Source organism: Trachemys scripta, chromosome 1 (genome assembly GCF_013100865.1).
Source record: "Trachemys scripta elegans isolate TJP31775 chromosome 1, CAS_Tse_1.0, whole genome shotgun sequence".
NCBI classification, from domain to species: Eukaryota; Metazoa; Chordata; order Testudines; family Emydidae; genus Trachemys; species Trachemys scripta.
The window spans coordinates 343,138,276-343,152,009 of record NC_048298.1 but is presented as its reverse complement, the minus strand read 5'-3'; the positions used below and the strand labels follow the sequence as shown (position 1 = coordinate 343,152,009).

Here is a 13,734-nt window from a genome sequence, read left to right as displayed (position 1 = left end):
TATCGTAACACTGATGAACCTGAAAGGCTTGTCACAGAAGTTGCAGGCCCACAGATAGACCAGGATCTCCTACCTCCCGGTTACCCTACACTCCCCCAAAACAGTTCTCATGGCTAAAAGGACAAGATGGAAGTCTCCCCAATGCTGGAGAGGGACCATCACCTTACCCTTGAAATGACAGGTGTCCACCAGAACATGGTGAAGCTCATCCCATAGCACAGTGGGAGACGGGGTAGTGGACCCATGATGTGGACTTTGACTCCCTCAGGGAACAGATGGGCAGGATCCCCTGGGAGAATAACATGAAGGGCAAAGGGGTCCAGGAGAGCTGGCTGTATTTTAAAGAATCCTTATTGCGGTTGCAGGAACAAACCATCCCGATGTGTAGAAAGAATAGTAAATATGGCAGGTGACCAGCTTGGCTAAACAGTGAAATCCTTGCTGATCTTAAACGCAAAAAAGAAGCTTACAAGAAGTGGAAGATTGGACAAATGACCAGGGAGGAGTATAAAAATATTGCTCAGGCATGCAGGAGTGAAATCAGGAAGGCCAAATCACACTTGGAGTTGCAGTTAGCAAGAGATGTTAAGAGTAACAAGAAGGGTTTCTACAGGTATGTTAGCAACAAGAAGAAAATCAAGGAAAGTGTGGGCCCCTTACTGAATGAGGGAGGCAATCTAGTGACCGAGAATGTGGAAATGTACTCAATGATTTTTTTGCCTCTGTCTTCACGCACAAGGTCAAAATGAGTAGGGCTTCTCTCATCCCTCCCCTCCTGCCTCCATTCTGTGTCTGTGGCTAGGGGTCGGGGCTACCTGAACTGAGGGCTTCTGCTGCTGCTCCAGCCGGAGTGGCCTGGGCTCTTCCCCTCCCTCGGAGATTCCTTCAGGCCTGGAGACTTGAACTTCTGCCAGGTGAAGCTGAGGCAGCCTGGGCTCAAGGCTTCTGCCCCATTCTACCAAGCTGGTTCACATGAATCAGAATAGGATTCCCATCTTCTGTTCCTTGCCTCTGAAGCACCTGGCAATGGGCACTGTTGGAAGACAGGATACTGGTCTACATGGACCATTGGTTTTACCCAGTATGGCCATTCTGATCTTTTTATTTAGACCCCAGATGTATCTGCCTCCTGCTGTAACCCACTATATCCCCACTCCCCTCCCAGAGCTGAGACAGGTCCCAGGAGTCCTGATGGGTTCTCTCTTTCCACAGTGTTAGTAACAAAGTAAGGATAAACATTAAAATGTTAATATAAAGCAGTGCCCATTAAGTGACTTGCCATAAGATGTGAGAACATATTTGTTTTAGACATGACTGGAACACAGTTGACAAGGGGAGGGGAAGACAGGATCAAGTGACAAGGGCAGGGCATGGGGAGAAGACACACTGCAGGGTCGAGACTTGACGGAAGAGATGGGGCAAGATTGTAATTTCAGGGATCCAGCTATCAGCAATTAGAAAGGTGGCAACCCAGTGTAGTGTACACAGATTGACTCCCCAGTTCAACACATTGACACAGCAGAGTAAGGACAGGGAAGGGTTTAATGTCTCTCTGTCTCTCCAGTAAGTGATTCAGGGAAGAGGCCCCACTGCCATGCACCAGCCAGCTCTACACAGAGCTCAATCTGACAGCAAGAGAACAAGGAGAAAACATTTAGGTCTCTTTATGAGTAAAGAGCTGGATCAGCCTGCCCCGGATCTGTTTGGTCCTCACCCCATAAATGACGGGGTGTAGCATGGGGGGCATCAGCAGGTACATACTGGCAATGAGAACGCGCAAACGCAGTGGCACATTGTGGCCAAACCGCTGTGTGAGAGAGGAGAATAAATCTGGGATGTACAAAGCTAAGATGGCACAAAGATGAGAGATGCAGGTCCCAAAAGTTTTGAGCCGGGCATCTTTTGTGGGGAGGCGGAAGATGGCCCGGAGGATCAGAGTATAGGACACGGCGATAAAAAACACGTCCATTCCGATCTCAAAGAAAAGATTAAACAGGCCATAGTAACTACTGATGCGGATGTCAGTGCAGGCCAGCTTCACCACAGCTATATGCCCACAATAGGAGTGGGGGATGATGTTGGTTCTACAATACGGCCACCGCCTCGCCAGGAAGGGATAGGGTAATGTGAGTATGCCACTGCGCAGCACCACCGCCAGGCCTATCTTGGCCACAACAGGGTTTGTCAAGGTTGTGGAATATCTCAGAGGATTGCAGATGGCCACATAGCGATCAAAAGCCATAGCCACGAGGATTCCAGACTCCATCGTTGAGAAGGAGTGAACAAAGTACATCTGGGTGAGGCAGGCACTGAAACTGATCTCCCTGGAATTGAACCAGAAGATGCTCAGCATTTTGGGTACGGTGGATGTGGACATGACCAGGTCGGTGACGGCCAGCATGCACAGGAAATAGAACATTGGCCCGTGGAGGCTCGGCTCCTTCTTCACGATGAACAGGATAGTGAAGTTCCCCAACACAGCTATGGTGTACATGGTGCAGAAGGGAATGGAGATCCAGATATGGGCTTCCTCTAGGCCAGGAATGCCCAGCAGGATGAAGGTGGAGGGGTTTGTGAAGTCTGTTGTGTTGGAATCTGGCATGGATTAGGGGAGAAGTTGTCCAACTCTGAGGCATAAGGATGTCTTCTTCATATGCTGTATGTTCCCCTGACCCCTTTCCAGGGTTTCGGGTGATGGTTGCAGTAGAAATGCCTGAATGGAAAAACAACATTAATATGAGACAGAACATGCACTAGTGGAGGCTGTTCTCACACTGAAAAATGACATTTTCATTATTCAGAGAAAATAATTATGAACAATGACCCTACTAAATCCAATTCCATATTTTGTGGTGCTTCCTGGATTAATATTTCCTACACTTTGTGGTGAGGGAATCTTAAGAGGCACCAGCAGCTACTTCCATCACTGGTTAATGAGAGCCAGGATAGGGAGTCTGTACTGTTGGGAAGTCCCCATTCATCCAGTTACTCGAAGTCTGAGAATCAAAAAAAAAAATCACTTTTGGGAAGACATGTGCTGGGAGAAACATCCCAACTAGAACGTACCTCAGGGGAAAGACCTGGGCACCATTGATAGCAGCTCAAGAGAAACACCTGCTCATTCGCAGCACTGGACAAAACAAAAGAAATGCTCAGATCCCTAAGATGTGGGATGGAGAATAACATGTTTGGGATATGTGTTCAGTTTTTGTCATATATTAAGGATATACCACATATAAAATGGATTTCCAAGACAGGCTCTGAGAATGGGGGAGGCTGCTATATGCAAACATATAGAGTTCCGGGACTCTTTAGTTTACTCAAGAGACAAAGAAGAAAGCATATGATATAGGAGAGGAAAATTAAAAACGAAACTGATTTAAATTCAAATGGCAGTTCCCAACCTTTAATATGTATAGACACTTAGTACCTATGCATATCACATACTAATTTTCCATAGCTGAGGAAATTTGTCAGCAAAACTGATTGAGAGGAAAAATTTAGACAGAAAAATATGAATGAAAATTGGTATTTTTTTGACAACACTTTATTAGATAGCAGAAAATCATGATTCCACAGTCAACAAAGTGAACAACTTTGGGTAAACACCCAATTCAGAGGTAAAGTGAGGGCAGCAATTGGGGGAAGGGGGAGCAATAAGTAACAAAGAGGAAAAAGGCAAAATAGCCAAGAATAAAAACTTGAAGTTATGAAAATTGATAAGGGATGTTAAGACATCAGGGAAAACTCCATGTATGGCAGGGCTATGGATCAGAAAAAGGAGGTTATTAAGTATATTGACAACAAGGGAAATCCTAGAAAGGTTTATGTCAATTCCTGTGTTAAATTATTAAAAATAAAGGGAAAGGTTTTATTTATTAAAGAATTGACAAGGTTAAGAAACAATGGAAAAGCTGGTATGGGATTAGTTCCAAAAAAGTCTAGAAATGTACTTAATGCCAGTCAGCAACAGGGTTTATGCAAAACAAGTCTTGTCAAATAAACCTGATTTCATCCTTTTATGAGAGTACATATTGGTTGATCAAGGCTACACATTTGTTAATCAAGGGAACCACACAGTACATAAACATTGAGAAAAAGGTAATTACTATCATCATTCATATTTGTCCTGTAGAACTCCTTGCTACCAACATTATTGGAGTGAAGAACATAGAAGAATCAGAATCAAAAAGGATTAGCCACTGTAGGTGGTGCCTATGGTATCCCCTGTAGTTCAGGCTGTCTGACACCTTCGATTAGAAGACCTCATTTTCGTTGCTTATAACTTTGCCATATTTTAGGTGTTTGGACTGAAATTTCCCATGCTGGGTGTCTGCTTCAAGCAGAATTGTTTTTTTCAAATTTTGAGGCATAACAATTCAGCTAACTTCTCTAATGAAGCTAGGAGAAAGTATGCATTACCCATGTTGGACAATTCTCATTATTTTTCTACTGAGGAACCCTAGCACCTCCAAGCTTTCCAGGAGATAAAAGTCAGGTAATAGCCCCTGTTCCCCTGCCCCATTAACGGACAGATTCCTGAAATGCAATAGGAGTGGGGGACAGTATCATAAGAATATAAGAACATAAGAACGGACATACCAGTGAGACCAAAGGTCCATGTTGCCCAGTATCCTGCCTATCGACAGTGGCCAATGCCAGATGCCCCAGAGGGAGTGAACATAACAGGTAATGATCAAGTGATCTCACTCCTGCCATCCATCTCCACCCTCTGAAAACAGAGGCTAGGGACACCATTCCTTACCCATCCTGGCTAATAGCCATTAATGGATTTAACCAACATGAATGTATCCAGTTCTCTTTTAAATGCTCTTATAGTGCTAGCCTTCACAACCTCCTCAGGTAAGGAGTTCCACAAGTTGACTGTGCGCTGCGTGAAGAACTTCCTTGTATTTGTTTTAAACCTGCTGCCTATTAATTTCATTTGGTGACCCCTACTTCTTGTATTATGGGAAGAAGTAAATAATTTTTCCTTATCCACTTTCTCCACATCACTCATGATTTTATATACCTCTATCATATCCCCCCTTAGTCTCCCCTTTTCCAAGCTGACGAGTCCTAGCCTCTTTAATCTCTCCTCATATGGGACCCGTTCCAAACCCCTAATCATTTTAGTTGCCCTTTTCTGAACCTTTTCTAGTGCCAGTATATCTTTTTTGAGATGAGGAGACCACATCTGTACGCAGTATTCGAGATGTGGGCGTACCATCAAGTTATATAAGGGCAATAATATATTCTCAGTCTTATTCTCTATCCCCTTTTTAATGATTCCTAACATCCTGTTTGCTTTTTTGACCACCTCTGCACACTGCGTGGACATCTTCAGAGAACTATCCACGATGATTCCAAGATCTTTTTCCTGACTTGTTGTAGCTAAATTAGCCCCCATCATATTGTTTGTATAGTTGGGGTTATTTTTTCCAATGTGCATTACTTTACATTTATCCACATTAAACTTCATTTGCCATTTTGTTGCCCAATCACTTAGTTTTGTGAGATCTTTCTGAAGTTCTTCACAATCTGCTTTGGCCTTAACTATCTTGAGCAGTTTAGTATCATCTGCAAACTTTGCCACCGCACTCTTTACCCCTTTCTCCAGATCATTTATGAATAAGTTGAACAAGATTGGTCCTAGGACTGACCCTTGGGGAACACCACTAGTTACCCCTCTCCATTCTGAGAATTTACCATTAATTCCTACCCTTTGTTCCCTGTCTTTTAACCAGTTCTCAATCCATGAAAGGATCTTCCCTTTTATTCCATGACAGCTTAATTTACGTAAGAGCCATTGGTGAGGGACCTTGTCAAAGGCTTTCTGGAAATCTAAGTACACTATGCCCACTGTATCCCCCTTGTCCACATATTTATTGACCCCTTCAAGGAACTCTAAAAGATTAGTAAGACACGATTTCCCTTTACAGAAACCATGTTGACTATTGCTCAACAGTTTATGTTTTTCTATGTGTCTAACAATTTTTTTCTTAACTAGTGTTTCGACTAATTTCCCCAGTACTGATGTTAGACTTACCGGTCTGTAATTGCCGGGATCACCTATAGACCCTTTTTAAATATTGGCGTTACATTAGCTAACTTGCAGTCATTGGGTACAGAAGCCAATTTAAAGGACAGGTTACAAAGTTTAGTTAATAGTTCTGCAACTTCACTTTTGAGTTCTTTCAGAACTCTTGAGTGAATGCCATCTGGTCCCGGTGACTTGTTAATGTTACGTTTATCGATTAATTCCAAAACCTCCTCTCGTGACACTTCAATCCATGACAGTTCCTCAGATTTGTCACCTACAAAAGCCGGCTCAGGTTTGGGAATCTCCCTAACATCCTCAGCCATGAAGACTGAAGCAAAGCATCCATTTAGTTTCGCCGCAATTACTTTATCGTCTTTAAGCGCTCCTAATGTATCTCGATTATCAAGGGGCCCCACTGGTTGTTTAGCAGGCTTCCTGTTTCTGATGTACTTAAAAAACATTTTGTTATTACCTTGGGCTAGCGGTACTTCAGACTCCTCTTTGGCTTCTCTTATTACATTTCTGCACTTAATCTGGCAGTGTTTATGCTCCTTTCTATTTGCCTCACTAGGATTTGACTTGCACTTTTTAAGGAAGTTTTTTTTCTATGTGTCACTACTTCTTTTACATGGTTGTTAAGCCACGGTGGCTCTTTTTTAGTTCTTTTACTGTGTTTCTTAATTTGGGGTATACATTGAAGTTGGGCGTCTATTATGGTGTCTTTAAAAAGCGTCCATGCAGCTTCCAGGGATTTCACTTTAGTCACTGTACCTTTTAAGTTGTTTAACTAACCCCCTCATTTTTGCATAGTTCCCCCTTTTGAAATTAAATGCCACAGTTTTGGGCTGTTGAGATGTTCTTCCCACCACAGGGATGTTGAATGCTATTGTATTATGGTCACTATTTCCAAGCGGTCCTGTTATAGTTACCTCTTGGAGCAGCTCCTGTGCTCCACTAAGGACTAAATCTAGAGTTGCCTCTCCCCTTGTGGGTTCCTGTGCCAGCTGCTCCATGAAGCAGTCATTTAAAGTATCGAGAAATTTTATCTCTGCATTTCGTCCTGAAGTGACCTGGTCGATAATAGATCCCTAATGTTATATTCTTATTAGAGCATGAAATTTCTATCCATAGAAATTCTATGGAGCATGTGGATTCACTTAAGATTTTTACTTCATTTGATTCTACATTTTCTTTCACATATAGTGGCACTTCCCCCCCCCACCACGTGCATGACCTGTTCTCTCCTTCCGATATATTTTGTACGCCAGAATTATTGTGTCTCATTGATTGCTCTCAGTCCACCAGGTTTCTGTGATGCCTATTGTATCAACATCCTCCTTTATCACAAGGCACTCTAGTTCACCCATCTTATTATTTACACTTCTAGCATTTGTGTACAAGCACTTTAGAAACTTGTCAGTGTTTATTTGTCTGCCCTTTTCTGGTGTGTCAGATTCTTTTTTATGTGAATGTTTATCATCTGATCTGGCCCTTACATTATCCTCTTCCATCCTCTGCTCCTGACTATAACCTAGAGAATCTCTATCAATAGACTCTCCCCTAAGAGAAGTCTCTGTCCGATCCACATGCTCCTCTGCAGCAGTCGGCTTTCCCCCATCTCCTAGTTTAAAAACTGCTCTACAACCTTTTTAATGTTCAGTGCCAGCAGTCTGGCTCCATGTTGGTTTAGGTGGAGCCCATCTCTCCTGTATAGGCTCCCCCCATCCCAAAAGTTTCCCCAGTTCATAATGAATCTAAACCCCTCCTCTCTACACCAGTGTCTCATCCACGCATTGAGACTCTGAAGCTCTGCCTGCCTACCTGGCCCTGCGCGTGGAACTGGAAGCATTTCTGAGAATGCCACCATAGAGGTCCTGGATTTCAGTCTCTTCCCTAGCAGCCTAAATTTGGCCTCCAGGACTTCTCTCCTACCCTTCCCTATGTCATTGGTATCTACATGTACCACAACCACCGGCTCCTCCCCAGCACTACACATAAGTCTGTCTAGATGCTTCGAGAGAGCCTCAACCTTCGCACCAGGCAGGCAAGTATCATATGGTTCTCCCGGTCATCACAAACCCAGCTATATACGTTTCTAATGATCGAATCTCCCATTACGAACACCTGCCTTTTCCTAGCAACTGGAGTTCCCTCCGCCGGAGAGGTAACCTCAGTGCAAGAGGCAACCCCAGCACCATCTGGAAGGAGAGTCCCAACTATGGGAAGGTTTCCCTCTGCTCCAGTTGACTGCTCTGCTTCCCTGGGCCTTTCATCCTCCTTAACAGCGCAGGGGCTGTCTGACCGGAGGCGGGACAATTTTACAGTGTCCCGGAATCCCTCATCAACATACCTCTCTGCCTCCCTTAGCTCCTCCAGTTCCGCTACCCTGGCCTCCAAAGTCTGTACGTGATCTTTGAGGGCCAGGAGCTCCTTGCACCGAATGCACACATACGCCACCCGCCCACGGGGCAGGTAATCATACATGCTGCACTCAGTGCAATAAACTGGATAGCCCCCACTCTGCAGCTGGGCTTCTGCCTGCATTCTCTCCTAGTTAATTAAAGGGTTGTTTAAAGAAAGAAGTTTTGAATGTAGTTTGGTTTATAGGTTTTAAGGGGAATAAAGGGAAAACAGATAGAACCTGCAAGGGACCCTCGCTCCCTTCCCACTCCCCTTCCAAACTCCCTTGCAAAACTCCGGTTAGCAGCCCCTTGTCGTTTGTGCACTGCTTTATAAAGCCCTGGCCTGTATGAATGCCCCACCCACTGATTAAGTCTCAGCCAGTTACAGAGGCTTCTAGCTTTCAGACCTTGCTTTGAAGCTCACAGCTTCCAACTGCCAGCCACAGCACACGGTCCTTCAACCAACCAGCCAAACAAACAGACTGACAAACACAAGCTCAGCACACAGCAAGTAACCCCCAAACACAAACAAACACACACTACAGACAGTCACTTACCCCAAGGGTCCTGTATTTGCTCCTTCTTCACATGGAGAACTCCCTTGTGAAACTCCCTGTTAGCAGCCCCTGGTCGCAAAGTGTCTGTGCATTAGCACACAGCTGGCTCCTAACGTCTGTACTAGGTTCTTGCTCCAAGCGGAGTTTTACCTCACTGGGGCCTGAGCAAAGTACGGGCCGTGGTCTCAGAATTTGGCCTTGTATTGAAAATCTACTAACACCTTTCATCCTGAAGGATTCACTGTGCCACTGAAATGCACCACCTTGGGGCTGGAGGCCAGCAGGCGGGATGAGCAGTGATGCACAGAAATCAGTGACATTTTGGCCAGTGGTTCTTTAGCAAACTCATCACTTATGGCAAGGCCCTGGGATGTGTCATTGTTTTGCAGAGGGGAAAGAACCACAGACTTACTCCACAGGGTTTTTCGATCAGGTGAGCTTCTCAGCAAGAGATGGGTACCTGTGAATTCTGAGATGGAAGCGTCTTCCCTGGGAATCCCCCTCAGGTATCCATGACCGACACCTCTCTCAACCCAGCATCTTCAACAACATCCCATGCCAAGAGCCAACACAGACGTGTGCACAGTTTATAATATAGCTCTGTGCAATCCCAGTGGGGTTTGCTCAGCCTCTATAGGAGAACAGAACATCTGAGTGTAAACTGGCATTAGACAAGCATGTCTCCACTTCTGTGCTAATTATCCACCTTTAGAAGTAAACAGTAATTAAGGGACCTTCCCAAAGGGAGATGAGAACTTCTGGGCTCTGTGCTGAGTCAGAGAGGAATTGGCTGCTCTGTGTATTTGTGTATATTTATAAATTATAGTTGATTAGAAAGAAAAAAAAGGATTAATGCCTAGATTTCCACAGGTACCCTGTAAATGCACAGGATTAATAGGTAGATAGGAGACAGAGAACTGGAGAAAGATGATTAAGAGGAGACATGAGCACTAAATCTTCTCGCTATCATCATACTGTGCAGTACCCTTTAGTGAAGGATGTTCAAAACGGCTAGCAAAGTAAAGTCATTATGAAAATATCCCCAATATACGCATAGGTAAACCGAGGCATGGGGCGATATGGGCTGGCCAAGGTCACACACAGATTGAGAGACATGATGACAGACACAACCCAGGAGTCCTTATTTCCCAGCTGTGACCATGGTCTCTCCATCACACCAAGAGGGAAATGGACTCCCGCTCTTGCAGGGACTGTACATTGGTGGGATGCAGAGCAAAGGCTGGAAGAGGCAGCCTTTAGCCATTGCCATCCGTCAAAGTGAATCTGAGGTTTTCAGAACTAGCTGGACTTTGTGAGCTCCCCACTCCTGTGAGGTGTGAACTCCGGGACTCCCCTTCCGCTGCCACTCAGAAACCTGCCAACGCATCACAGTCATTGGGGTCGCCTCAGGGGAACAGACTTAGGCTATGTCCACACTTGCAGATGTAACGATCGGGGAGTTAATCGCCCTCAGAGAGCGCTGCAGGGACAGGGCTGCTGTGTGTTCACACTGTCAGCTGCCAGCGCAATGGCATGGCCACACTTGCTTCACTTGCAGTGGCATTCAGAGAGGTGCACTCTGGGCAGGTATCACACAAAGCATCTCCTTCCCCTTCAGCCACCGAGGTTTGTGGGAAGGGGGCAGGGTGTCATGGGACAACCTGGGTCCTGTCCCAATGCCCTGTCATACATCGGTTCACTACCCAGCAGATTTTTCCCATCCATCTGCATTTGATGCCATCTTTCAACAGTTTTTGTACTGCACTGTACTGTACTCTCCACCTTTTCAGTCTGCAGGAACGGATCCCAAACTGTTGATGAACATGCTGATGGGTCTCACTAACACGTCACGAATGGCAGTCCAGCTGCTCCTTAAATGGATGTCAGGATGAGGAGTGCAACAAAGATGTTGACACGCTTAATAGAGACAACATGAGATTGATTGTGGCATACACATGCATGCTAGCCACAGTGGAGAGCTGTTGTAGGGCTCAGGAAACATGTACTTAGTGGTGGGTTCATATCATCATGAGAGTCTGGGATGATGAGCAGTGGCTGCAGAACTTTTGTATGAGAAAATGCATTTGAATGGGACTGTGTGATGAGCTCGCCCCCACCCTGTGGCAGAAGGACATGAGAATTAGAGCTGCCCTGATGATGGAGAAGTACATGGTGATTGCACTGTGAAAGCTGGCTACTCCAGACAGCTACCAATTGGTCGCTAACCAATTCAGAGTGGGCAAGTCGACCATTGGAGTTTTCAGGGCCATTAATCACATCCTGCTCTGAAAAAAAACGTGACTGTGGGCAATGTGTGTGACATTGTGGATGGCTTTGCACAGATGGGTTCCCTAACTGTGGAGAGGTGATAGATGGCACGCATATTCCAATTCTGACACCAGACCACCTAGCCTCTGAGTATATTAATAGGAAGGGATATTTCTGAATGGTTCTCCAGGTGCTTATAGATCACCATGGGTGTTTCAAGGACATTAACACCGGCCGGTCCAGAATGGTGCATGACACACGAATATTTCGGAACACAGGCTTGTTCAGGAAGCTGAAAGCCGAGCTTTTTTCCGTGACAAGATCACGATAGGGGAAGACGAAATGCCCACTGTGCTCCCGGGAAACCCCACCTACCCCTTGATACCATGGCTCATGAAGCCATACATGGGGAGCCTTGACAGTAGCAAGGAGCAGCTCAACAACGGGTTGAGCCAATGCAGAATGACTGTTGAGTGTGCTTTTGGCAGTTTTAAAGGCCCGCTGGCGAAGTCTGTATGGGATTCTGGATTTGACCGATGACAACATCCCTATGTTTATAGCCGCGTGCTGTACCCTGCATAATATTTGTGAAGGGAAGGGTGAAAGCTTCACTCAGGCATGGACCGCTAAGACTCAGTGCCTGGAGACTGAATTTCAACAGCCAGAGACCAGCGCTATTAGAGGGGGCCATTGCAAGGCCACGAGGATCAGAGATGCCTTGAGGTAGCAATTTGTTGCTGAAAGCAATTAATGTTTGGTGCCATGCGCGGGAGTGCAGTGGTCCCAGTGCTATTAGGCAACTGTGATTACTCCATATGATACACTGACTAGCAGTGCCTCTTGCTTTTCTGGGCTATGCTTGCTTTTATGTAAATCAATAAAAATGCTTTCAAACAAAAAAATGCATTTATTAATATTACCAAAATGTGGAGATACACTTCCTTTCCAAATGCAAGAATTGGCCTCTCAGAGTTGGTAAGACAACTCCCACCTGTTTATGCTCTCTGTATGTGTGTATATATATCTCCTCAATATATGTTCCATTCTATATGCATCCGAAGAAGTGGGCTGTAGTCCACGAAAGCTTATGCTCTAATAAATTTGTTAGTCTCTAAGGTGCCACAAGTACTCCTGTTCTTTTTGCGGATACAGACTAACACGGCTGCTACTCTGAAACATGGGGTGACACATCTATGCAGTGTATGAGAAGAATGGAAGGAGGTAGTGTGGGGGGGTCCGGATCATTACAGATTTGTGTATATACAGGTGTCATATACAGCTTTGCTGTCTGGAGTGCCATGCAATGGATACTGCACTTCATCTGAGCTGAACTACTGTGGATGGGGTTTGAGTGAAGTGTGTAATGGTTGGAGTCTGAAGGGCTGGATGGTGAAGGTGTAGGTGTTGGAGGCTGCTGGAGGTGATATGAAACAGGATGGTGTCCAAACTGTGTTGCAGGTGACATAGGGGCACAAGGGAAAGACTTCTGGGACAAGAACTGCAGGGGGGTCGGCCGAGAAGCTGCTCCGTATACAGTGTTAGGAGCACCTGAATCGATTCTGCTTGGTGCTCCCTAATGTTTAGGAGCCACTCCACAGTTTCTTGCCAGCAATCTGCGCTCTCTTGGCACGTACCCTGAGGCCTTCTTAGAAAATTTTGAAAGGGCCTGCCTTGGGTACAGCATCACTACAGACCAGTACATGGTAGAGCTGAGGCCGCAGCTCAGTGGACCCTTAGCAGAGGTGGCGGCTGAAATGCCTAAGGAACACATGAACAGTTATGAACCTTTTAAAAACAAGGCCAGAATCAGAATGAGGCTAACACCTGAGCATGCCCATCGGCGGTTCAGAGCCCTAAGGTGGAAACCCGATGTGTCATTTACCCGAAATGCCAACCACATTGGGAAAAATTGGGATGCCTGGATATCAGGAGCAAATGTTAAATCTACGGAAGAGTTGCCCTTCTTAATGCAAATGGAGCAGTTTTTAGAGGGTGTTCCTGAGGAAATAGAAAGGTATATCCTAGATGGGAAGCCCAAAACTGTAACCGAGGTGCGGGAGATTGGAGCCAAATGGGTGGAGGTGGCAGAAAAGAAAAAAAACTAGTAGCAGTTGGAGCGAATATCAGAAGGGGCAACCCGAAACAAAACCTTACCACCGGGGACAACCCAAGGTCCCACCCACATCCCAAGGGAAACTCCAGACCCCTTCTCACCCCACCACACCAGTCTCCACCAACCAATATCGCCCCGGTGATACCGTAGCAGGGCGATGTTTTAAATGGAATGAACTGGGACATATAAAGGCCCACCGCCCCAAGAACCCCAACCGATTACAGTTCATTACACCACAATCACACCAACGATCCCCAGGCCCAGATGCCTCTCTCATACCCTCCGAGAGAAGGGAAACCTTGAGAGTGGACGGAAACAAGGTTATTGCGTGGAGGGACACTGGGGCACAAG

General features: G+C 45.6%; 1 protein-coding gene across 1 annotated transcript; it reads right to left on the bottom strand.

Moving 5' to 3' along the window:
• Positions 1-1,654: 1,654 nt before the first annotated feature.
• LOC117872990 (olfactory receptor 52E4-like) lies at positions 1,655-2,602 on the bottom strand. The gene has a single exon (XM_034761940.1). The coding sequence runs from the start codon at positions 2,600-2,602 to the stop codon at positions 1,655-1,657; it is 948 nt and encodes a 315-aa protein (XP_034617831.1).
• Between the last annotated feature and the right edge of the window lie 11,132 nt (positions 2,603-13,734).